A 27,267-nucleotide genomic window follows, 5' to 3' on the forward strand; every position below is an offset into this window, starting at 1 on the left:
TGGGTAAGTAGTTTGTTGAATCCTGTCTTTGTCAGTTGATGACCTTGGATTTTCCAGTTAGAAAATGATATGTTGAAACATTGAGTTTTATCTTCTTCTTGCCAGTCTTTATGCCCCTTATTTCTTTTTTCCATTTGCTTGGTGTGGTTTCGGTGTTCCGTTCTGAGACGTGTTGGATGTTTTAGGAATGAGCTTACTGAGAAGTAAGTTGTGCTGTGAACAAATGCACCAGTCAGCAGATGATGAAAGGGGAAATCCTCAAGTGGGGCCAGTGAAAGTGTCTGCGAGGGGAGATGTTTCCTCCTGCAAGAGCTAACGTGGAGTACTTTCCATTACAGATAATGGCATGAGCTGTTTCTTCTGGTTGGACAGCGAGGGCCTGATACTTCTGATGAGCCTTAAGCCGACTTAGAGCCGTAGCACAGCCTCCCAGAGTTCCGTGTTTTGCTTTCTGCTGCATACCTTTCCCAGCTCCTGAACCCATCTTGCAGCCATGTATGGAAGTGCCCGCTCAGTGGGGAAGGTGGAACCGAGCGCCCAGAGCCCGGGGCGGTCCCCTCGACTTCCACGTTCCCCTCGCCTGGGTCATCGGCGAACTAACAGCACCGGAGGGAGTTCTGGAAGCAGCGTTGGAGGTGGCGGTGGGAAGACCCTCTCCATGGAGAACATCCAATCCCTCAATGCTGCCTATGCCACTTCCGGCCCCATGTACCTAAGTGACCACGAGAACATGGGTTCAGAGACACCCAAGAGCACCATGACCCTCGGCCGATCCGGCGGCCGTCTGCCTTACGGCGTGCGGATGACCGCTATGGGCAGTAGCCCCAACATAGCGAGCAGCGGGGTCGCCAGCGACACCATAGCGTTTGGGGAGCACCACCTGCCTCCAGTGAGCATGGCCTCCACCGTTCCTCACTCCCTCCGTCAGGCCAGAGATAACACCATCATGGATCTGCAGACGCAGCTCAAGGAGGTGCTGAGGGAAAACGACCTCTTACGGAAGGACGTGGAGGTCAAGGAGAGCAAGTTAAGTTCCTCGATGAACAGTATCAAGACCTTCTGGAGCCCGGAGCTGAAGAAGGAGCGAGCCCTGAGGAAGGATGAAGCTTCCAAAATCACTGTCTGGAAGGAGCAGTACAGAGTAGTGCAGGAGGAGAACCAGGTTAGTTCCCGTGTGTTCTGGTGTGAATGAACCAGTTAATGCAGATGAGACGATTTTTCTCTTCTGGGTTCGTTTCTTTCCGTTTTCCCTGTTTCTCTTAGTGCTGTATTTTGCGCCCCCATTTCTTGGCCTTTTCCAGTCTGGCTCTGTGCCTTAATTTTTTCTGGTCACCGTGTCTGCTTGCTCATCGTTCTTTCCCATTTTGCTTCTCTTTCTCTTCCTGTCTTTCCTTTCAGCACACGTTTTCTCTTTTCTGTTCTTGGGAGAAAGTACTTTTGCCACATGCTGTAAGACTTACCGTGTGTGTGTGCTTATCACTCAGTCGTGTCTGACTCTTCGTGACCCTGTGAGTCTGCCAGGCTCCTCTGTGCATGGGGCTTCTCTAGGCCAGAATACTGGAGTGGGTTGCCATGCCCTCTTCCAGAGGATCTTCCCTACCCAGGGATCAAACCCAGGTCTCCATATGGCAGGTGGATTCTTGACCATCTGAGCCACCAGGGTAGCCCAAGAATACTGGAGTGTGTAGCCTGTCCCTTCTGCAGGGGATATCCTGACCCAAGAATCAAACTGGGGTCTCCTGCATTGTTGGCGGATTGTTTACCAGTTGAGCTACCAGGAAAGGCTGAGATTTATCATAGCAATTTTTTTTTTAAGTGAAAGTCGCTCAGTGTGTCCGACTGTTTGTGACCCCATGGACTATATAGTCTATGGCATTCTCCAGGCCAGAATAGCTGTTCTCTTCTCCAGGGGATCTTTCCAACCCAGGTCTCCCCCATTGCAGGTGGATTCTTTACCAGCTGAGCCACAAAAAGTCAACCTTAATAAAACCACCACAAGGCAAATCTGTGTTGACAGTACCGGAGGACGGAAATTAATTTAAAAAGTTGATGATGTAAATATTTATTAAGTACCAACAAGGAGTAGCAGTTCTTTCTGTTGACATTTATAGGAAAGTTTAACTTCTGAGTCTTTTTTAAAGAAAAATTCTTTAATTGGTCAAATTTGAGGATTTTAGGTGGAAGAAAGGCAGCTTGATATGATTGGTTATATATGAGATATAAATTAGACTTTGGTAGAAGTTGAATGTTAAATTGATATTATTGAATTTATCCTTGAGTTAACTAGCCATCAATATACCTTTCTGTTAGTGCTGAAAATATGCCCATCACCAAGATGGTTTTTATCATCGACCAACCTGAAAAAGTCCGTATTTACGAGGAAAAAAATTATTGGCTTACTTCTTTATTTTCAAATAATTCAGGCAGCGAATTATGCCTGTATTTAAAAGCTGTGTGGATAAAAAGCAAATGACAGTAACCTTTCTAATTATCAAGCTACATTCAAAGGCAAAATATTCGAATCTTTCGAAATGACTATGGTGGGAACTTGGCACTTGAGTCCAGTGGACGTGAAACAGTCCACAGGGTTCGGGTGCCAAAAATACCATATGCGCTGAAGGAGGGTGAACACTGCCTTATCTGGATTCCGCCCCTTGCCCTAATTAAACACCCGTGTTGGCAGGAACAGATTCTTCCTGCACCCACTGTAATTACCACACAATCCTAAAATTGTATAACTTTGCTCCAAAAAACGAAGGGTGCAATTTTAAAGTAAAGTGAAACACAGCAGTGAGATATAGAGAATTGAGAATGCTAATGAATAGATTACAGTGAGCCAGTCTGGGCCCTAATTAAACTCTGCATTCATCACACCCTCTGCAGCCCTCAGAGGCTGGAGATTTCCACTTTACAAAGAAGATTGGTTTAATAGGATTTACAGTAATTAAACAAATTTCCCCATTTCAGTTTGAGATTGGGGATTTAGATACATTCTCGATGTTTGATCTGATTGGACCATAGAGATCTTGGTCTAGAATCCTATCAAATGAAAAAAACACGTTTGTTTAGAATAGCCTGATGTGTACAGTTCATTGTTATGAAGTCCTTTTAGAAGATTGTTTCAAAAATGAACATCCGGTTGTTTTTATGTTTCATACTCCTCTTGTAACTCAACTGTCAAGTACTGGTAGTTGGAGAAATGGAACAATATATGTTTTCACGGGAAAGGTCTTTTCTTTTTCTTAAATTGGGAGTGAGGAAGGGTTTTGGTGTATTTATTTGATGGAGAATAAAATAAAAATCCAGCTGTGAGCTTGGTTGAACTACAAAACTAAGGCTTTGGATGATTTATATTTTTTAATTTTGTTCTAATCAGTATCTAATAAGATATTGTCATACTCCTTTTTTGCTTATAATGCCTTCCTTGTAATATTCCTACATGTTGAGTTGAGTTGGAAGCTTATTTGAAAAATAATTGTTTTAAATCACTTTCATTGGCATTTTGTGTGATCAGAGTAATTTTTTAAAAATTACAGTGTAGCAGGTGAGTTTAATGTTTTGTTCTATTTTTTTTTTTCTTTTGGAGTTTGATTTTATTTGTGTAGACAGCAAGAGAGACTTACTATCTGTAAATCTTTGCTTTGTCATTTGTTCTCACTCCTTGGACCCTGGTAACTGTTAGCATTTTAATAATATTAGGTTCTGCCTTGATTTGTCACATGGGGAAAGCCATTATTTGAATTTAAATCAGTATTTCCATAGGGTTGCTAATTGTTTCCCTATCATTTAAAGTCTGATTTGAAAATATGGGATCTCTGTCTTGGACTGTTCGTTTAACTTTTCTTTCTGCTCATCCTGTTGTAACATAGAGATGAATTATGAATGATTTTTCAGAGTACTGTGGATAAATCTGTATTACAGTCTATTTTTTCAGATAGATTTGATCTTTTCTGGTGTTGAAGAAATGAGATGTATTAGAGGCACTGTGTGAGATGCCCTGAGAAAATTAAATGTAAGATAGATATGCTCCTTTTGGGAAATTAACAATCCTTTTGGGAAGCAGAATTTGTCCAGCTTATAGAAATAGAAGCTACCCGTCCACTGGACTTTGTCTTGTGCAGAGGTACATGAATGAGATGGCAAATTGGTTTCTTGTAGAGCTGGTAAATTTGCTTACCTGGGATGTAGGGGAGTGTTAAGAAAAACGATCCAGTGAATCTAATTTAAAAAAAAAAAAGGTATGTATGTATAAATGCCCGATAAGGCTTATCTGTGAGGAAGTAGAATTTGCTGGAGGACTGCAGTCTCTCTTTCCCCTTCTCCCTTACAGTTCACAGTGCAGTGCCATGTGGGATTTGGTCTCAGTGATGGAATTGGTTTTATGTGTCTGCTTATTTACACAGTCTTTGCAGGTGGCAGCTTAAATATGAGTTGGGAAACCCGTTTTTTATTCTTTTGTGCCAAAGAAACCAGAAAATGCACTTAGTACACCGAGTTGTTTTAGTTACACTGCTGTTGATCAAGGGAGGTCATAGTTCCATTTCCCTTTGATATCATGTCACGGGTACTCTGTAAGTCTTGGAGAGGCCCAGAGACCCTGCTTTCTAACAAGTGACTGGGTGGGGGACTCTAAATAAGAGACTTGTGACATTTTACTTATGCTCTGTGTTTTCAACAGGCAGCTGTGAGGAAGGAAGTTTTTTTCCCCCTCTTTCTTTTTTACTGGGAAATTTTTTTTGGAAGGCCAGTACTGGAAAAATGAGTGCAAATATGAAGGTTTTCGGTTCTGGCTGCATGGAGGAATATATTTTCTCACAGAGCTATATCCATCTGATGGATGAGTCAGCTTCACAGAACGGTGCTTGACCACCACTGGACCTGGTTCCTGGGAGGCCAGATTGCTGCTGACAGTGGTGTGGGTGCCCTGGGTCTTTGAGCTCTGTAGGATGACTGCAGGGACTTCACCGGGAGTGAGATGGAGAGCCCCCCTCCTCCTGCCCTCCTCTGTTGCCGCTCCCTGCATCGCTCCGTCCCTCTCTCCCTCCCTCTCTCCCTTTGTGACAACTTTATTGAGGTAAAATTTAATTGATCCTTTAAAACTGATCCTTTAGAAGGATCCTAAAAAGATCCTTCTTTCTTAATATGACTTATTTAGAGAAGAATTTGAGGAAAGGAACAGAAAGTTGCCCTAGGGAGAGAGGGAGGAAAGTTGCCCTAGAACATAACCAAAAAATTATTTAGGAGCAGCCTTTATTGCTGATCAGCAGAGAGGGCTGCCGGCAGGCAGGCATGCAGGAAGGGAGACCAAGTGAGTTTGCGGCAGAAAGCCTGGAGTTATTTGGGTTATAGGACTGGAGAAGAAGGTGCACATCCATGAGATGTTTGCAAAGAAATCTTTGAATATAGATGATGAGGCAAGAGAGGACTCTTTTGAGAGTCCCTTGGACTGCAAGGAGATCAAACCAGTCAATCCTAAAGGAAATCAACCCTGAACATTCATTGGAAGAACTGATGCTGAAGCTCCAATCCTTTGGCCACTTAATGCAACGAGCCAACTCCTTGGGAAAAACCCTGATGCTGGGAAAGATTGAGGGCAAGAGGAGAAGGAGGCAACAGAGGATGAGATGGTTGGGTGGCATCACTGACTCAGTGGATATGAGTTTGAGCAAGCTCCAGGAGATGGTGAAGGGGACAGGGAAGCCTGACGTGCTGCGTTCAGTCCATGGAGTCAGACACAACTTAGCAACCAAACAACAACAACAATGGTGATGACTTTTGATTGAAACTGTGATTTTTAAATTTGTTCACTCTGTGGGAGCTTTTTAATATCCATAACCCTAAATAAAGGAGGACTTAAGGTCTTTAAGAATCACTGCATACGTAAAAAATGGTCTTGTGAGCGGTGCTTGCACATTATAATTTGTTGCTCAGAAAAAGAGAGCAGATCATCAAGAATTCCTTGACAGTGGGAATCTATATTCCTATTGCTTAACTCTTAGAAGGCAGTGTAAAATTCTGGAAGAGACAGAGCTCAAGTTTAAAGACTAAGAGTATTGCCAGGCAATGCATATGAAGCCATTCTCACGGAGACAGTTGTGTAACTTTCTGTTTCGTACATTGTGTTTGAGGCATACCCATTGAGCTTAAGATGAGGAACTGCTGTCGAGTACAGAGCCCAGGATATGTGCTTTCTCTGCTGAAGTTCCATGGTGTATCTGTAGACCTGTTGTTTTGTATGTTTCCTCTTGACTTGGTTTTTAAATTCTCTGAATGGTAAAAAAGAGAAAGTACGTACTTTTATTTTCTGATACTGCCAGCATAAGATACGACAAGAGGTTGTTGCCCACCAGTTTATCACACACACTTTGCATAAGGTTAATCTCTTAAGTTTTCCTCCATGCTGTCAAGTTTTGTGATCGAGAACTTCATCTTTTGTTTCATAGCATCTTGAAAGCATAACTGAAGGAAACGGTTTTTCAAGTTAAGGTTCTTCGTTATTTATGTTGCGTTCTTCCATGTTTTGTAAAATCCAGGAAGAGATATGTGTCTGTAACTCAGGTATACTCATTGTTAAAAAATATCAATTATGGTACGTTCTAGTTGCTCTGTTTGAGGCAAAGAGTTTTGGACAGTTATTTATATATGTGTTATCTTCTCTGTACACCAATATCATTCCTGTTGTTGATCTGAGATAGTGGTAATAAAATGAAAGCAAAATTGCTTTGATAAGGGGCTCACAGATAAATCTTTGTTGAAGCATAGTATTTAAAATTTTTTATTACACAGTTGCACTGTTTACATTATCAATATCCTATAGTAGTCACTCTATTTCAAAGGACAACATTCTTTGGGAGCTATGTGAAAACTGGTGTAAGATTTAAAATCTACTGAGAAGGTAGAAGAACATCTTCAGAAAATGTTCCCAGTTTCGATTCTCTTTTGTAGATTTGATAATCTGAGTAATTAGTAATGTATTCTTGCCACATGGCTCATCATGGGCACAGGAGCTTAGAATAGGTGCCAAACTCCTAGGACAGAGCATACTTTAACAAGCTCCAATCTTTCCTGTCTTGTAATTTCATGAAGTGTATTTCTTATTTCTCTGTGAAAACGTGCTGCCCATGGTACAGGGCATTTTCAAGAAATGAGGCAGGCAGAAGATAGTCTATTTAAGTTGTATTGGATGAATTCCTGAATTTCTTTGGGTGTTTTTGGTGATAGGTGCTTGTTTTCAAGAACAGCACGTTGGTCCTCAGTTGTTCGAAAGTCATGGGCACATTGGCTGCCAGCATGGTTTCGAGGCAGAAGGCATTTTTAGATTTAGAGTAGAGAGGGCCCAGGATTGCTAGGTACCCTGCGATGCTTAGGGCAGTCCTGCTCTGAAAAATCCTCCCTCGTTCCAGGTGGTTTTCAAACATCTCACCCAGAAATCGGTGTAGATGAGAAATCTGTTTTTAATGACCTGAACCCATTTCTAACTACATAAGTGTGTGTAAATGCATTAGCATCTCTGGAATATCTTCAGTATACACTGAACTTTCCAGCATTGGAACTACTGTGTGAGTTGATGGCAGATAGTACTTTTTTTTTTTTCTTTTACAGTAAATTTGACGTTTGCTGTTAATTTAAAAAAATATATTTTTACTGGACTTTGTTTTGTTTGGAACTTAACATAGAATTTTTATCATTTTAGAAAGTGACTTCAGCATTGCATTGTTGACCAGGATGTCCACCAGACAGTCTCTCTCTGCATGTGCCCTTGTCTTTTGGTGTGGCCATGTCTCAGCATTTCACCTGTTAATGTACATGTTTGTTTCTTATAAAACTTTTCTCTTTCACAGAGCATTATATTAATTTTTTGGATTGCCTGTGAGAGTAGGCTTATTATCTATGAATTTTACTTTGAGATAATAAAGGACACATTACAAAATGTTTGTTAGAAGAAGGGGGATGGGTGGCATTGGGTCTGATGAGCTTGAGACTCACTGGTGTAGTGGATAGGACACCTGTTCTAGAAAAGGAGACTTCTGCATTCTCATTTCTGTCCTGGCTCTGCTAGTCAGTAAACTAGCTGTGCGACCGTGGGTACATTGTGTAAATTTTAGGGGCCTGTTTTCTCATCTGTAATCCCCAGAGGGTCGTACAAGGTGGTCTGTAGGGATTCTTTCTTTCTTGTACAGTTATCTGACTTGTTTTGACCAGTTTTCCTAATGGAATTCTCTTGAAGAGTCTCTTCATCTTGATTTTAATGCCCTAGTTCGAGATTGACTCACGTAACTGAGTTAGGCTTTTCTGGGAATGAGAAGTGCTTGACAATCGATCTCCTTTTCCAGGTAGGCAGCTTGAAACCAGTGCTTGCATATAAAGTGCAAAGAGCTTTCATGGAGTTTAATGAGTTGTCACAGGGAGAAAATGCTTTTATGATTGTTGTGATAATGAAATGAGATTAAAGGAGATACTATGTATAAAATCATGGATAAGGCTAAATGGCACAGTAGGTATTTGTTGTTGACTTGCTAAGTTGTGTCTGACTCTTTGTGATCCCACGGACTGTAGCCCGCCAGGCTCCTCTATCCATGGGATTCTCCAGGTAAGATAACTGGAGTGAGTTGCCATTTCCTCCTCCAGGGGATCTTCCCAACCCAGGGGTCGAACCCGCATCTCTTCCTTGGCAGGCAGATTCTTTACCACTGAGCCACCTGGTAAACCCCATAATAGGTATAGAGAGCAATAAATGTTACTTAGAATCAAGTCAAATACTTCTTAACTTCAGAGACTACTGTAGAACATTTTTTGAAGTATGGCATGTATCTTACAGTCTGCTGCAAAGAGGGAAGCAGTAGCCTGGGACCTGAACAGTGTTGCTAGAAAGTGGGTCACAATAGATAAGAAGTCTCCTTTGGATAACTAATCACTACCAATGTAACCTTAATATTCCTGAAGGAGTTACCAGGAACGCCGAATAGGGTAATTAGCTCTCAGGATTTTCAGTTACAGTCTTATCCATTATTTAAGATTTTTATTTCCGCAGTGACTCATCCGTGAATTATAGAGTGCTTTCCCAAAAGGAATGTAATATTGCTGGAAATAATTTTTTTTACCACTCTATTTTCTCTCTGTGGTAAGGAGTTTCTGGCTGGTTAGTTGGACCTAAAACCCTCTGTAAATAATTTAAACTCTGTGCCTTTGTATGAAGAAGACTTAACCTTTATGAAACGATGGAGAATTCTTGAGAATGGGCAACATAGAATGTTTACATTTACTCATCGTGTTTATTTAAAACTATTTCTGTCCTGTCTCCTTTTTTTTCAGCTGAAATTTTTATATAACGATGTCACAAAAAAGTGCTCTTTGCTTACATTATCTCTGTTGTTACTTCACTGACATAAAAAATGTCACCTTGCGTCTGATGTTCTCTTTGGTTTCTGTGTGTCATCTGTTGTACCCTTAAAAGTAGTGTAGTAGTTCTGTCAGGAAAACGAAGCCTTACAGACACTGCTGTCAAACACGTCTCTGAGTACTTCTAGAAACCTGGTGAACATGTTAATAATAACTGCTTTTATGGAGCATTTGGGCTTCCCTGGTGGCTCAGCTGTAAAGAATCCGCCTGCCAATGCAGGAGATGAGGGTTCAGTCCCTGGGTTGGGAAGATCCTCTGGAGGAGGAAATGGCAACCCATTCCACTACTCTTGCCAGGGAAATCCCGTGGACAGAGGAGCCTGGTGGGCTGTATAGTTCACGGCTTGGCAAAAGAGTTGGAGATGACTTAGCAACTAAACAAATAGAGCATTTACAAATACCATACTAGCTTCTTTTGTATGTTATTTCTAATTCTACCAGCCCTCCTGTAGGGAAGTGGTACTGTCCTCACTGATAGGTGAGAAAACTAAATATCAGAAGAGTACTCTGTTCACATCTCACATCTGGGAAGTGACACAGCTTCATCTTTCTGGTTACAAAGCCCAGTAAAATGCCATGGTGGCATTTTCAACTAAGAACAGCTGGGTGGAATGCAAATACTCATTTAAAATATTTATTGAAAAATTAACGTGTGCAGTCATTAAGTGTGAAAGTAAAAGTGTTAATTGCTTTGTCATGTCCGACTCTTTGAGACTGCGTAGACTGTAGCCCACCAGGCTCCTCTGTCCCTAGAATTCTCCAGGCAAGGATGCTGAAGTGAGTTGCCATTTCCTACTCCAGGGGATTTTCCTGACCAAGGGATCGAATCTGGGTCTCCCACACTGCAGGCAGACTCTCTTCTGTTTGAGCCCACCAGGGAAGCCCATTAAATGTGAAAAACTACATTAAAATACCTGTCTGTTTTAGTTGGAGGAGGAAATACAAGAATGGATGTTAGAGGATCTGAAGGCTTCTGGGAAGGAGTTAACATTAAGAGAAGGGACCAAGGAGAGAGACACAGGTGGCCAGCTTAGCAGATGCTGAAGATTGACTTGATTAGCTTACATATCAGCAGGTGCCAGTGATACCGATCACTACTCTTGTTTCAACTAGGCAGAAAGCTTTAGGTTAACAGTTTCTAGACCTGGGTCTCACACACCAGTAAAATAAGAAATGAACAACAGCTACCCTCCCTGCAAAAAAGCAGGAAGGGGGCAGACTTGGCATGGGATTGTCAAATAAAGACAGTTAAAAAACTTAAGTGACCCCACACTCTTAGCATCATTTTATAAGATGAAAAACACTGTGACACCAAAGGAGTTGAAATTGCATCATCACAGAGTAGAGGACAGTCCTCCCCAGGAAAATACAGCTTTTAAGTTTACCGTGATGACCTTATTAAGGATTGGTGGAAACCTGGTCATTGATGTGCATTTAAAATTCACTGATTTACACCAGGAGTTTTGTATCACAGCCTGTGGGCCAAATCCTGCCCACAGGATTCTTATATCCCCTGCAAGCCAAGAATGGTTTTTACATTTTTAAGTGATTGAAAAAAAAAAAAAAATCAAAAGTAGAGTGATGTTTTGTGAATGTGAAAAATTACATGAAATCTAAATCTCAGTGTTCATAAACAAGATTGATTGGCGCACAGCCGTGCTTATTTATTTGCCTGTTGTCTACGCCTGCTTTCCCACTACAGCGGTGTAGTTGAGTAGTTTTAAACAGAGCCCATGTGCTCCGATAAACCTGAGGTATTTCATCTCACCACGCACAGGGAGTGTTTGCCAACATCTGGTCTACATAGCAGGATAAGTAGTGATAACTCGCAGCCACTGCCACTCAAAGTAGTAATAGTTGTGTGGTGTTTGCTAAGAAGCAGGCCCTGTTTATGTGCTCTGCCTGCGTTATCATTGTAACAATCCTTTGGAGGTAGGTACTGTTATCTGTCTGTCTATCTATGCCGGTTCTTAGTTGCCGCACCTGACCAGAGGTCGAACCCCAGCACCCTGCACTGGGAAGCTCGAAGTCTTAGCCGCTGGACTACCAGAGAAGTCCCTGGTACTGTTATCTTTATTTTACTGATGTGGAAACAGAGGCTTAGAGGGAACACAGAACTTGCCCAAGGTCACACAGCCGTAGAGTGTCAAAGGCAGGATTCAAGCCCAGGTGTGCTCCACGTCTGTGCTCCTTCCTGCTAAACTTGGTGGTCACGAAAAAGAAGCAAACGGCACTTCATGACACTGCACCCATGCTTCACATTTAGTTTAATTCTTTCAGGAACAGAGGGAAGTAACCTTGTGCTGTAGCTGATCCAACGTTATCAGTGAGCAGAATGAAGTCAACAGTGATGGCTTCATTATTCATGAACTTTTTGGTTTGACTCAGTAGATTTTTCCCAGAGGTTTGTTGATTGAAATGGTCTACTTAATTGACATCCTACTTACTGAACTTTTGAGCAAGGGAAGGTCATTTCTGGACCATATTGTCTAATTTTTGGTATAATTAGAATAACTATTAACTTGGAGAGTAACTGTGTTCTTCACTGTCATAAATATTTATTATTTTGTTTTTGAGAGAAGGTATAACAATGTCAGACTGTTTTTTGGAGCTCCAAAATCACTGCAGATGGTGACTGCAGCCATGAAATTAAAAGACGCTTACTCCTTGGAAGAAAAGTTATGACCAACCTACATAGCATATTCAAAAGCAGAGACATTACTTTGCCGACTAAGGTCCATCTAGTCAAGGCTATGGTTTTTCCTGTGGTCATGTATAGGTGTGAGAGTTGGACTGTGAAGAAAGCTGAGCGCCGAAGAATTGATGCTTTTGAACTGTGGTGTTGGAGAAGACTCTTGAGAGTCCCTTGGACTGCAAGGAGACCCAACCAGTCCATTCTGAAGGAGATCAGCCCTGGGATTTCTTTGAAAGGAATGATGCTAAAGCTGAAACTCCAGTATTCTGGCCACCTCACGAAGAGTTGACTCATTGGAAAGGACTCTGATGCTGGGAAGGATTGGGAGCAGGAGGAAAAGGGGACGACAGAGGATGAGATGGCTGGATGGCATCGATGGCTGGATGGCATCACTGTCTCGATGGACGTGAATCTGAGTGAACTCCTGGAGTTGGTGATGGACAGGGAGGCCTGGTGTGCTGCTATTCATGGGGTCTCAAAGAGTCGGACATGACTGAGCAACTGAACTGAACTGAAATGATACCTCCCAGTGAAAGTCGCTCAGTCATGTCCGACTCTTTGTGACCCCATGGACTATACAGTCCATAGAATTCTCCAGGCCAGAGTAGTGGAGTGGATAGCCTTTCCCTTCTTCAGGGGATCTTCCCAGTCCAGGGATCGAACCCAGGTCTCCCACATTGCATGTGGATTCTTTACCAGCAGAGCCACGAGGGAAACCTCCCAAGCCATTGATTATATTAAAAGATAATCTTTTGTTGACATATGCAGATATATTTTAATTAAAAACTGTAGTGGTATTTTTGAATTTTATTTATTTATTTGGCTGCCCTGGACCTTAGTTGCGATATGAGAACTCTTAGTTGTGTAATAGCTTTTTAAAAATAGAATAAATATCGCTTTGCAAGCCAAAGTCTGAAAAAAAATTGAGTTACCAGCAGGTGGATATTTAGGTGAATCTATTCTAGAGGAAGTCACTGTTTTCCTTTTAGGGAAGAAGGCTCTGAAGGGAGGAAGTGAATTTTGAAAAGCCACTTGAATGAGGAAAGGAATATTAACAAGTAAGGGACTAGAGTGAAATTAGTGTGACCAGTTGTAACTTCACAAATAACTGTATTATATTCAAAAGCAGCTTTTATACATTCTGTCGTTCATCAAGCTTCGTCATGTCCGACTCTTCTATGACCCTGTGGAGCCCGCCAGGCTCCTCTGTCCATGGGATTCTCCAAGCAAGAATATTGGAGTAGGTTGCCATTTCCTCCTCCAGGGGATCTTCCTGATCCACAGATTGAACCTGCATCTCCTGTGTCTTCTGCGTTGCCGGCAGATTCTTTAAGTAAACAGAGATCTAGTGGCCACACTCGGAGAAGGATACTCGGAGAAGAGTACCCCCCTCCAGTACTCTTGCCTGGAAAATCCCATGGGCGGAGGACCCTGGTGGGCTGCAGTCCATGGGGTCACTAGGAGTCGGACACGACTGAGCGACTTCACTTTCACTTTTCACTTTCATGCGTTGGAGAAGGAAATGGCAACCCACTCCCGTGTTCTTGCCTGGAGAATCCCAGGGACGGGGGAGCCTGGTGGGCTGCCATCTGTGGGGTCACACAGTTGGACACGACTGAATCAACTTAGCAGCAGCAGCAGTGGCTACACTTAAGTTAAACATCGCCTGTATTTTGAAATTTTTAAAATGATGGTAACTAACACAGTGTTTTCCGAATGTTGAGCTTTAAGCCAACTTTTTCACTCTCCTCTTTCGCTTTCATCAAGAGACTTTTTAGTTCCTCTTCACTTTCTGCCATATGGGTGGTATCATCTGCATATCTGAGGTTATTGATATTTCTCCTGGCAATCTTGATTCCAGCTTGTGCTTACTCCAGCCCAGCGTTTCTCATGATGTACTGTGCAAAAAGTTAAATAAGCAGGGTGACAATATACAGCCTTGATGTACTCCTTTTCCTATTTGGAACCAGTCTATTGTTCCATGTCCAGTTCTAACTGTTGCTTCCTGACCTGCATACAGATTTCTCAAGAGGCAAGTTAGGTGATCTAGTATGGCATCTGGTCCCATGACTTCATGGGAAATAGATGTGGAAACAGTATCAGATTTTATTTTGGGGGGCTCCAAAATCAATGCAGATGGTGATTGCAGCCATGAAATTAAAAGACACTTATTCCTTGAAAGGAAAGTCATGACCAACCTAGATAGCATATTCAAAAGCAGAGACATTACTTTGCCAACAAAGGCCCGTCTAGTCGAGGCTGTGGTTTCTCCAGTGGTCATGTATGGATGTGAGAGTTGGACTGTGAAGAAAGATGAGCTCCGAAGAATTGATGCTTTTGAACTGTGGTGTTGGAGAAGACTCTTGAGAGTCCCTTGGACTGCAAGGAGATCCATCCAGTCCATCCTAAAGGAGATCAGTCCTGGGTGTTCATTGGAGGGACTGATGGTGAAGCTGAAACTGCAATACTTTAGCCACCTCATGCAAAGAGTTGACTCACCTGAAAAGACTGATGCTGGGAGGGATTGGGGGCAGGAGGAAAAGGGGACAACAGATGATGAGATGGCTGGATGGCATCACTGACTCAATGCACATGAGTTTGAGCAAAGTCTGGGAGTTGGTGATGGACAGGGAGGCCTGGCGTGCTGCGATTCGTGGGGTCACAAAGAGCCGGACACGACTGAGTGACTGAACTGAACACTCAAGTGTTGTGATGTCCTGCAGCCTAGACCTCCTGTGTACGAGGTCAATTTTAGTGGGTTTTCAGTCCATAAAGAAGATGGGCCTGATGCTTCAATAAGGTCATTTTTTCAAATCTTTTAAATTGCCCAGTGATACACCTTTTTATAGCTGGTGTCCCCAAGTAGGGATCCTGGTGCTCTGCAGGGCTTGGGGTGTGACTGGGGTCTTTGGAGGGGGTTAGGTGGTGGGTGGGGCAGTCGTGAAGGTGGATCTTTGACTTGGGGTTGACTTTTACTCTCATATTTGGAAGGTTGCTTTCTTTTTTCATTTTAGGCCAATGTTTATTGGCTAGAACTATAATGCAGATAAAACTGCCAGTCACTTTTATACTGGGGGACATTGAATTTGTTAAAGTGTTGACTTGTTCCTGATGTTTGGGTGTGGGTGGTTTCTCTCTACTGTGTTGTTGCTCTTCCTCATAGCAAGGCAAGAGTTCCAGTGTTGGTGGGTTTTCTTCCTCTTAGCCATTCCATACGTGAAGTGAAAGTGAAAGTCGCTCAGTCTTTCTTTCTTTCTCAGTCGTTTCTGACCGTTTGCCACCACAGGGACTATACAGTCCATGGAATTCTCCAGGCCAGAATACTTGAGCGGGTAGCCTTTCCCTTCTCCAGGGGATCTTCCCAACCCAGGGATAGAACCCAGGTCTCCCGCATTGCAGGCGGATTCTTTCTAGCTGAGCCACCAGGAACGCCCCAAAATACAGGAATGGGTAGCCTATCCCTTCCCTAGCAGATCTTCCCAACTCAGGAATCAAACCGGTCTCCTGCATTGCAGGTGGATTCTTTACCAACTGAGCCAAGAGGGGAAGCCCTTATTATTCCATCCATAATTTGACCCTAATCATTTTGAAATCTGTTGCTTATTACACGCGTTAGCTGGAATTAGAATCTAAACCCCAACCCTGCCCAGGTTGAGCTGGCATGTTTGAGTCCTTGAGAGCTGCCACCACCTCTTTTTCTTGTGACAGATGGCTTCCCCTCCTGGTTGTAATCCACTGCTGACTTTTTTTTTCAAAGAATGAATGCCATGTGTTCCCCATGTTGGCTGTGATTCTTTTTCCTGCCCACTCCTTGGTTTCAGAGGAACTTGAAATTGGATGTACTTACTGTTGGCATTTATGGCAGGAAGTAGATTCAACTGTGACTCTCTTTGCCAAGTGTTCATTTATTAGAAGCATTGTCGCTTCCTAAAATTAAACATCATTTCTTTGTCCTACCAAGAGTAAAACGAGTTTTATTACTTTTTTTTTTTTAAGAATATGCTTTTCACTTGATGTTGTATAGTAAATATTTTTTTGTGGCCAATTTATTACAAAACAGATTTTAAAATTTAAATTTCACATACTCAAAAGATTTATATGAGTATATGAGACTGCAGTCTGTTTGTCCAGGATATTGAATGACTAGATCTAGTTTTACTGAGTATAAGGAATATAAACATGAAATGGATTTGTGTCACAGAGACTCCAAAAACAGTGGAAATTGTTTGTGAGTATAGTATTGAACTTTGAACTTCTATTTAAATACACTTTGTGGTCCATGTGGACAGTCTTGTCGGGTTGTTTTAACCTTCCTGCTCAGTCTCTATTGTCCATTGGTGGGTGTGAATGAAATTGTCTTAGGTACTGGAGAGAATTCTAAGCCTAAATCTGAGCCAGTTTAATTCTGTAAAAATTCTGTTTGTATTTGGAGGTTTGGTGTTTGACTCTAGAAAAACACCTGCCAGGTCAGAGTAAACAATGGAGGGCCTTCCTGACCAAAAGAAGGTTAGATAAATGTAAAACAGATTTGTGCATATTACCCTCAGTAGTGCTGGGATTTGGGATTCTTGTCCTCAGAAGCCCCTGTCCTGTCAGTCTCCCGTATTTGGCTGAGTGAATCTCCCTGTGGGTCTCCCTGGTGGCTCAGTGGTAAAGGATCCACCTGCAACGCAGGAGACTCAGAATCAGTCCCTGGGCCAGGAAGATCTCCTGGAGGAGGAAGTGGCAACCACTCCAGTATTCTTTCCTGGGAAATCCCACGGACAGAGGAGCCTGGCGGGCTACAGTCCATGGGGTCGCAAAGATTCAGACACGACTGAGTGGCTAAGCAACAAAGAACCTCATGCAGTAATGTCAAAACTGTTGCCCACCCATGGGCAGCCTCTAAGTCTGTCTTCTGATCTTCCTAGATGAACCCAGCTCAATGACTCTCAACCTTGGCTGCATGTCCGCATCACCTGAGAAACTTTAAGTGGGGGGCGGGGGAAGAGATGCCTGGTCTCACCCTCATCTCTGGAGATTGTGGTTTAACTGGGGCTGGGGCCTCCATGTAGGGAGCTCTTCAGGTAGTTCTAATGTGCTGCCAAGGCTAGAACCACTGGCTACTTCTAACGGATAAGAGCTGGTGGGTGATCTGAAACCTCTGTCCTCTGTCTAGTGGGGGAACTTGTTACCAAGCTACAGTACACAGATAGTCAAAAACAATTTCAATTTGAATGGATAGAGAATGTTTATAACTGGAATTTGAGACACAGATATAACCTGGGGGTGATCAGATGATGTTAGTATTTTTCTACGTTTTAAAAGTATTAGCTTCACAGGGTAGCTGGGAGACGTGGGTGAACAGGAGGAGACAAGAGGTCTGATTGGAGTGGAGCTGCTCAATGCATAGGGCTGTTGTTAATGAGGATGAGGGGGTGAAAAGAAGAGAGCAAAGTTAGAATGAGCTCTGGCTTCTGTGAGGCTTCGTGATAAAGGGATGAAGTGGGAAGTCAGGATGGATCTTCAAGTAGAAGCTGCTTCTTCCTCACCCAGCAGGTGTATCTGGGGCTCATCCTTCTGTGAGACCAGGAAGGGGTGGTAGTGAAATGAATGGAGTGAGAGGGTCCTTTTTACATCCGAAGTTGTTTTCTGCCTGGTGACACAAGGCTCAAATACCTCTTACTAGAGCATTGCTAAGCTTTAGTGAATAAGGATCACCAGGGAGCACTTGATAAAAATGTAAATTTTGGACCAAAGTCCCAAGTTTCTGGTTAGGACTGCTGGGGTATGACTTAGGAATCCATCTTTAACAAGCACCTTGGTTAAGGTTAACAAACTTTTTTTTGTTTTCTTAGCATCTTCATGTTTGCCCTATCCCTTGTGTTATTCCTTTAGTTTTTTTTTTTTTTTAAGTTGGCACACTTTATAAAGTGGAATCTTATTTTAAAATTAAATTCTCACTGCTATACATGGAAATCATATCACTTTCAAAAAAAAAACAACAAACAAACCCAAAACCCTATAAAAGTAAATGCATAGCTAGTTGAAAAAAAAAAAAAGTCAAACGTATATATGGTTGAAGATCATCTTAACTATTATTTTGAGAAATGTGCCCCTGGTGATTCTGATACAGATACTTTCCTCATCATATTTGGAAATACATCAAATAGAGACAAAAAAACGTTTATTTAGACTGACTGGTTTTCTGCTGACTGTACACTAGAATTGCCTGGGGAGCTTTTAAATACTTTTGGCCAGGTCCCAGCCCCAGAAGATCTGACTTAATTGGCATGGGCTAGGACCTGGGCATCAGCTTTGTTGTTTGTTTTTTAAATAAACAGCAGACACTCTACTTTTCACAGTTCTGGAGGTTGAAAGTTGGAGGTCAGGATGCTGCATGGCAGGGTCGGTTCTGGCAAGGAGCCTCTTTGCTTGTCCTCATGTGGTATAAGCAGTGGGCATCAGTCTCTTTGAAACACTCTCCCAGGTCATTGTAATATAGATTTTGTGCTGAGAATTTAGAGATTAAAACAGAAGTAGAATGTAAATAGGCTTAAGCATAAATTTATGAGCCCTAAATAAATTTGTCTGGTAGAGTTAGAAGGAAGACGCTGGCCACCTGGGGGTGTGGCAGGAAGGAGGGAAAGAAAGTGAGTTGGTAAGGCACACAGTATTTATCTGTATTTATCCTCAATATCTCCTCTGCCCCAGCCTGCTTCCCTTGTTCTCTGTTCTCAGTGAATGTTAAGGTGTTTTATCTAATCAGATGGTGCTCAGACTTAAGTGTGTATCAGAACTACACAGTTGTTCAGTTGCGTCTGACTCTCTGTGATCCCATGCACTGCAGCACCCCAGGCTTCCCTGTCCTTCACCATCTCCCAGAGTTTGCTCAAACTCATGTCTTTTGGGTCAGTGGTGCCATCCAACCATCTCATCCTCTGTTGCCCCTCTCTCCTCCCACCCTCAGTCTTCCCCAGCATCAGGGTCTTTTCCAGTGATTTGGCACTTCTTATCTGGTGGCCAAAGGATTGGAGCTTCAGCTTCAGCATCAGTCCTTCCAATGAATATTCAGGGTTGATTTCCTTTAGCATTGACTGGTTGAGAGTTTGTTAAAACACAAATTGCTGGGCCCTACCCTCTGGGTTTCTGATTGAATGAACCTGGAGCAGACGATGTCCCAGGTGATGCTCATGCTGCTGGACCAGGCATCACACTTGAAGAAACTGTGAACTAGTCAACTGAGCCGGAAACTGAGAACATTAAATTTAATGTTTGTTTTCTCTGTGTGTGTCCAGAAAACTTGAAAAATAAAAAAACCGGCACAAACCCATGTATACATTCTCTAGAATTAGCAGATGTTAATGGTGTGTGGAGAAGGAAATGGCAGCCCACTCCAGTGTTCTTGCCTGGAGAATCCCAGGGACAGGGGAGCCTGGTGGGCTGCCGTCTATGGGGTCGCACAGAGTCGGACATGACTGAAGCGACTTAGCAGCAGCAGCAATGGTGTGTGGCGATACATTCCTTATGAATTAGCATTCTCTTTTTGGTTCTTAATAGGCTGCTGTATCTTATTTCACACTTTTCCAGTTTATTTCACAATTTCACCTGATTTCACAACTTTCCAAGGAGTTAAGCATGGCAGGTTCCCTGGGCTTGAGGTCATTGTTCCTTAGGGTAAACTGTCATAATCAGGAGAGGTAACTGTGCTCTGTTAATTTGTTCGATCGGTCTTGTAGGCAACAGAGTGAGATAAGGACGGGAAAAGTGCAATCGTAATTATTATACTCAATCTGAGAAAGACGTGAAAAAGTATTATACATTTAAAAGTGAAATTGTCATATGCAATCATTTTATCCTATTTTACACTTACATAATTTGTTTATTTGAATGGTTCACAGAGTGAATAAGCCAAATTTATTTGTATGCCTAGAAACCCGGAAGCAGAAAGAGTAACCTGCTATGTATGGTGGTATAAAAATGTGACAGTTGTGAAAACATAGGAACCCAGAACCCTGGGTTCTGGGATATACCATTTGTTCAGTTCTGAAACAGTTTGTTCTTCCTTAAATATAACTGGCCTTCTGTGCCAAATAAGGGGAAAAAAAACAAGAGGAAAAAAAATCTCTGAATTCATAATCAGTGCTGTCAACTTGGCTCATTTTGGTAGAGACCTTCCCAGCCAAGTTAGTTATGCTAGATTGAAATAATGCTGTTCTTCTTGATCAGAAGAAGCATTATTGATCACCTCTGTGTGTGTGTTTTCTTTTTATCATCTTAGAGCTAGTAACAGGATTCCCTGAACTTGCTAGGTTCTATCAGTTTTCCTCACCATTCTTTGAAGTGAGGATTTGCATGTGGCTTTGGAAAATATGGGGTTACTACCTTGAGGAAAAGCTTTGCATAGCTTCAGTTCCTCTTCCTCCTTCCCATCCACCCACTTCTCTGTTCTTTCTGAATATCACATATTTCTTGTAGTTATCCTGTGGACACACTTGTTTCTTTCTACTTTCCACACTCTTAGTGTTTGTTCTTCTTAGAATATTTGTTCCCTCTTGCTGAAAGTCTGTATCCTCCCTCACAGAGTAGACCTTAGGAAAATAACCCTTTATATTTTCCTTTAACAAGGAGGCAAGCTCGTATTTGCAGCTCCCATTCTGAGTATTCGTAGATAGTAGAAGACAAAAATAGAGTCCTTGAAAGTTACAGAGGTGCTTGCTCCAGTTTTTACATAGTCTGGGGGATTGGTCTTTTCTCTCTAGAAGCCGCTTTTTCTTTCCCCTTGCAAATGAGAGTGTGGTCTTTAAGCTACCCTGCCTTTCTAGGTAGTATTTGCTCTCATTGTGTTTCCAGCAATTTGCTGTGTTTTCTCTAGTGCCCTGGCCTTCTTTCTACATTCAGGAGAAAAGTTATTTTTCTTAAAGAGAGAATTCCCTGTGTTCATGGATAAGAATCTGAAAATTCACAGAGAAAATTATTTAAATGTTACATGCTATAAAAATTCTGTATTCAAAGTTTGAACTATGCTACTTCTCAGTTCCAGAGGATTAGCCAGACTTTGAAGCATCGGGAACTAGCCTTCCCTCACTGCAGGGGGCTGCTTCCAGGCCATGTGGTTCTCCAGGACCCCGCCACGCCGTGCGGTGTGACAGACATCACGGAGTGCCTGGATTGGCGAGGACTGCATATTGCAAGCCTTTGCCCGTCATTTGTGTGTGACTAGGACTCTCACCTCACACCACCACTCCACCCCCACTCCACCACCCACCTTTGAAAAAAAATTCTTCTACTCTGTACCTTGCCTGTTGGGAGTATTTACTGACCTTAGATTGTGTGGTTAGAGTTCAGCATTTACTCAAAGTGAGGGGCAGTGTTAGCGGTCTTTCTCGTGGTGTGTCATTGTGCGTTAGCTGGGTTGGACTCTTTTGTCCACGGGTGACCATGTGGTTTCCTGATGAGAGAAAGGAGGTCCAGCTGCCTCCACTCTCACAAGATGACCTTTGTTTCTGCGTGTTCTCTGTCCAGCATAGCATTGTCCAGCCAGTCCATCAATAAGTGTTTATTGAGTGTCTACCATGAATGCCCAGTGTAGGCTGGTGCTTTGAGAGTTTTCTTAAGAAAGAGGAGGGAGGAGAAGGACAAACAGTGACAGCATTTGAGGACTTTTAAAAACATGTTATAAAATAGATGTGCTCTGGGGTTTCATAAAGATGACGTTTTGGAGGGTCCAGAATTCTAGTGTATTTTGGTCTAGACTATTTTTAAGAATTATTCATAAGGATGAGTATTATTTAATGTCAAAGGTTTCTTAAAATTAATATCTGTATACAACTGTGAAGACAGCTGAGCGCCAAAGAATTAATGCTTTTGAACTGTGGTGTTGGAGAAGACTCTTGAGAGTCCCTTGGACTGCAAGGAGATCCAACCAGTCCATTCTAAAGGAGATGAGCCCTGGGTGTTCTTCGGAAGGAATGATGCTAAAGCTGAAACTCCAGTACTTTGGCCACCTCATGCGAAGAGTTGACTCATTGGAAAAGACTCTGATGTTGGGAGGGATTGGGGGCAGGAGGAGAAGGGGATGACAGAGGATGAGATGGCTGGATGGCATTACTGACTCGATGGACGTGAGTCTGAGGGACCTCTGGGAGTTGATGATGGACAGGGAGGCCTGGCGTGCTGCAATTCATGGGGTCTCAAAGAGTCGGACACGACTGAGCAACTGAACTGAAGACTTTAAAAAATTAGCATATCAAACTATGTAGTGTATGTTCCACAATTTCAGGATTTAAAAATGTTACTGGAATGGAAAACTATTCATAATATATTAGGGAATACAAATGGTATATAGGTATACTGTGGTCAGTTTTTTTGAGGTAGTGTAGAGTCATTGTCCAGAGAAGGCAATGGCACCCCACTCCAGTACTCTTGCCTGGAAAATCCCACGGGCGGAGGACCCTGGTGGGCTGCAGTCCATGGGGTCGCTAGGAGTCGGACACAACTGAGCGACTTCACTTTCACTTTTCACTTTCATGCATTGGAGAAGGCAATGGCACCCCACTCCAGTGTTCTTGCCTGGAGAATCCCAGGGACGGGGGAGCCTGTTGGGCTGCCGTCTATGGGGCTGCACAAGTCGGACACGACTGACGCGACTCAACAGCGGCAGAGTCATTGTCACGTAGTATTAAAAGCCCAACACTGTGAGGCCAGACTGCTGGGTGATGTGCCACTTACGATTCACGCGACCTAGGGCAGGTTAATTTTCTTCTCTGTGTTTTGGTTTCCTCGTTTATAAAAAGAAAATAGTAATAGTGCATCAGGGGGGAGATATGAGGACTTTATGAATTAAAATACATAGTGCGTTTATGTGGTAAGCATTATAATCTTTTTTTTTTTTTCCTTAAAAGGTGAGTTTCATCTTAGGAAAAATGTTTTGAAGGATACCCAACAAAATATTTTCAGTGATTTTCCCAGATCGGGTAGTATGGATTTTTTTTTCTTATTATTTATCTCTAATTCCTTTCTTTTCTTACAGGGGACATGCATGCCTTATATAATAAAGTAAAAGATAAGGAAGAGTAAGATTTAGTCTGAGCATTTAAGGGAATTGTTACAAGACAAAAGCTAGCATCAGTTGCTAGTAAACTAGTAACTGACGGAGTGATATTGAATGGGCTACAGACCTGTGGCTTTGTCCTTCAGTTGTCCACAGTGTGGCTCAGGAAACATGGTAGAAATACAGAGGTGAAAGTCCTGAGGGCTGGCTCTTCTGCTCTTTCCACCTTCTCCACAGTGTCTGTGACGGATGTCATACCAAGGTAAAATCTGCAGTGACTGGTTGTTTACAGTAATGTATTCAATTTAAAAAAATTTGTTTGGTCGACATCTAAGTGTTAGAAATTTTCTTAGATCAAACTAGACCTGCCCCTGTGTAACTCACGTGACATTTATCTTCGATTTCTCTTTGGAGCTAGGTGGGATAAACCCGATGCTTCTTCCAGAACAGCGATATAATAGAAAAGGAGTTTATCAAATGGATATTGAACAGCTCAGAGAATTACTGGTAGGGCTGGAGAATTAGGCTTGAAGCTTAGCTTTTACAGCATTCTACACATGCTGATGAGGGACCTCCCACTATTCCTGCTGCTTTACTGAACCTTTCAGGTGATGGCTGATGCCACTTCAGAGCCAAGAATCGACCTCATGATCCCTGGGAAACTTCTCCGTTCCCATCTCCCAGAGCCAGGTTCACGTGTCACCATCTGTATCAGTAAAAACGGAAGTTAGAGCGTCTTGACTCTTGTTACTCGATTCCGCATCAGTCTGTGTGCATATATTCAACTGGCATAGTCTGGGTCCTCTGCCTGGGTCTGGCTGCAAGGGAGTGTGGGGGTTTGAGTCTTCGCTCTTTTGATGGGAAGCAGAACTCAAAATGAAGGGATTTCTTCACTTAGAAGATTACGAACACAAACATATGAAAAGATGTTCAGCATTACTAGTCAGTTGTTATTTAGTTGCTGAGCTGTAACTGACTCTTTCGTGACCCAGTGGACTGTAGCCCACCAGGCTCCTCTGTTCATGGGATTTCCCAGGGAAGAATATTGGAGTGGGTTGCCATTTCCTTCTCCGGGGGATCTTTCCCGACCCAGGGACTGAACCTCTGTCTCTTGCTTGGCAGGTGGATTCTTTACCACTGTGCCACCAGGGAAGCCCCATTGGTCATTAGGGAGATGCAAGTCAAAACCCAGTGAGGTACCACCTCACACCCATTAGCATGGCTACAATAATGATTTTTTAAAAAAGGAAAAGCACTAGTGTTGGTGAGGATGTTTAGAAATTGGAACCCTGGTTGCCCTCCTGGTGGGAATGTAAATAAAATGTTTCTGCCACTGTAGAAACCAGTGTGACATTTCTTCCAAAAGTTAAATATAGAGTTACGATATAAGTTTGCAGTTTCACTCCAAAGTATTAATATATACTCAGAAGAACTGAGAACTGGCAAACAGGTTCATGTATATGCATGTTTATAACAGGATAATTCACAAAAACCAGTAACCATAATTCACATTTATTGTGGATGAATGGATAAATAAAATGGGTACATACAACAGAATATTATTCATAAAAAGAAATTAAGGTCTGATACACACTGTGATGTGGCTGTGGGTGTGCTGTGCTTAGTCGCTCAGTCCTGTCTGACTCTTTGCGACCCTATGGACTGCAGCCCACCAGGCTCCTCTGTCCATGGGGATTCTCTAGGCAAGAATATTGGAGAGGGTTGCCATGCCCTCCTCCAGGGGATCTTCCTAACCAGGGATCGAACCCAGGTCTCCTGCATTGCAGGCAGGTTCTTTACCGACTGAGCCACCAGGGAAGCCGTCAGTGATGTGGGTGTAACTCCAAAATATTCTGTTAAGTGAAAGAAGCCGGATATAAAAGGTCACCTACTATATGACCCCATGTATATGAAATGTCCACAGTAGATTAGTCAAGAGAGAGAGCACCAGTTGGTGCTTACCAGGGGCTGGGGAAGGATGCGGTGGGGAGATAGTACTACTTAGTAGGTAAGGAAGGAATTTTAACGTTGATGTGTTGGAAATATTTTGGAACTAGATAAAGGGGATGGTTGCATAACATTGCAGGTATACTAAATGCCTCAATTATTCACTTTAAAATGGTTAATTTTATGTGATGTGCATTTCATGTGAATAGATTATTTTTTTTTAAGTTTACAAGCAGCCATTAATAAGACATGTTCTTACGAAGATGGTAACTGTCATTTGTTGAGTATTTACTAAAGGCTAGAGTCTTCACATTATTTATTCTAATCTTTATGGCAGCATTGCAAGATAGGTATTAGGAAAAGAGAAACAAAGAACTATATCATGGGCTTAAAAAATTCTTTAATTTAAGATACTGACTTGAATCACTTTAACCCTAGTTTATCAGTCAAACTGAAGAGTGAGCTTGAAATCTAACCAGAGACTGGCCAGTAGGGAGCAGTGTTGTTGTTCCTTACCTGGCTCTGGTATGTTTAGAGCACCTTGAAGTCATAAATTTACACCTGTTGTGTTAATTTGATGCTTTGGAAATGGCCAGTTTGAAGCATCTGATCATGAATATACACTGTTTAAATTCTTTTTTTATCTTCCAGTTTTCAGTATTGTAGTTGAAAAGATTTTTTTAATTTAAAAGAAATTATGAAAATTAAAATTTTAGCAAAACTATATATATGTTGTATTAAATACTTTAGATAGCTGATTTGTTTAAAAGAAACAGTAATTTTTTTTATCTCTGAAAGGAATTTCCATTTTGATAGTTTATTTTCTTTTTTCGCACCCAGTTCTAACTCCTGGTTAAATATACTATTTGCGGGTTTGTCAGATGTCGATATTTTAGACATGAGTGGTCCATTGAGAGCATTATATGAATGAACGCTTGCCCCACTCAGTAGCACTTTGAGTTTAAAAACTGGTGGTCATTTTATGAAAACTTTTAGTAACTTGCAGTAGTTAATCTTTCTTTTTAAGCTGTTAAGTTACAGCTAGTATTTTGAATTACTTTAGCAATGTGTATTTGGCATTAGCTAAGCACTGTTAAGACTTCCCTGGTGGTTCAGACAGTAAAGAATCTGCCTGCCATGCAGGAGACCTGAGTTTTTGATTCCTGGGTCAGGAAGATCCCCTGGAGAACGGAATGGCAACCCATTCCAGTACTCTTGCCTGGAGAATCCCATGGACTGAAGAACTTGGAGGGCTGCAGCCTGTGGGGTCACAAAGAGTCAGACAGGACTTAGTGACTAACATACATATATACAAGCACTTTAAAAATCATAATCCATTACAGAAATGTATATATCATGTAATAAAATATGTATGCCTCAATTATCAAAACATAAGCTTCATGATAAAACATTGGCTCTCTCTGTGGGAGATGTACTTAGGTATTTTTAAATTTTATTGTTTTACTGAAAAATATGTAGGTTGTCAACTACCAGATTGATTTTACAGCTCATGATTAATAAGGCAGGTTGAAAAGTCACCAGTGTCTCTGAAATTTTTCTGTAGGAAGTAGTTAAAGTTTAGGGGAGACTCCTCAGAAATCTGTGTGACTTTGCAGCCACAGCAGTTAGCAGAGATAATAATAAATGGTACCTCAGGAGAGATCTCCAGTGGCCCCAGGATTGCAGGTCCTTGTGGCTGGAGGCTGCTCCAATGAGTACTGAAAACTCTTAAAAATAAGCGAATGGAGGTGGAGACGGATCTCTGAGCACAAGACCAGGTGCAGTATGGCTGGAACGGAGAACTGAGGGTGCTTGGGGTGTGCGCCTGTCCGAAGAGAGCCCTGCTGGGTGTCCCAAGAGAAAGCTGAACGGATTCCTGTCTGTGTGGGTCCTGCTGCGGGATGTGACTCTGCATCTGCCCCCTGTTGTCCCTTTGCTCTGGAAACACTGCTTATGAACCAGATGAGCTTTGATGTAATGACAGTCGTCTGTTTACCATGATTGTGGATGAGCTGATTCATAACTTAAAAACACGCTTTATGGCAAAACAGGCTGTGTGTGTGTCCTATGGAGCCTGCCACTCTCAGTGTGTTCCATTGTAGCTACTGCTTTTTGCAGGAATTTCTCTAGCTGGTTGTGTCAGCTTGACATTTTGATTTCAAAGATCGTATTATAGTCTTTTTCCAAATGTCAC

General features: G+C 42.2%; 1 protein-coding gene across 3 annotated transcripts in view; it reads left to right on the forward strand.

The window, feature by feature from the left end:
- The first annotated feature begins 493 nt into the window (after positions 1 to 493).
- Positions 494 to 27,267, forward strand: part of ERC1 (ELKS/RAB6-interacting/CAST family member 1) — a 245,201-nt gene continuing 218,427 nt past the window's right edge. For all 3 annotated transcript variants that reach the window (XM_068970755.1, XM_068970756.1, XM_068970757.1), the window contains exon 1: positions 494 to 1,162. In XM_068970755.1, the coding sequence (XP_068826856.1) occupies positions 494 to 1,162 (669 nt within the window). The remainder of the gene's footprint in view (positions 1,163 to 27,267) is intronic.

The sequence above is a fragment of the Capricornis sumatraensis genome, chromosome 4 (genome assembly GCF_032405125.1).
Source record: "Capricornis sumatraensis isolate serow.1 chromosome 4, serow.2, whole genome shotgun sequence".
In the NCBI taxonomy this organism is placed as follows: Eukaryota; Metazoa; Chordata; class Mammalia; order Artiodactyla; family Bovidae; genus Capricornis; species Capricornis sumatraensis.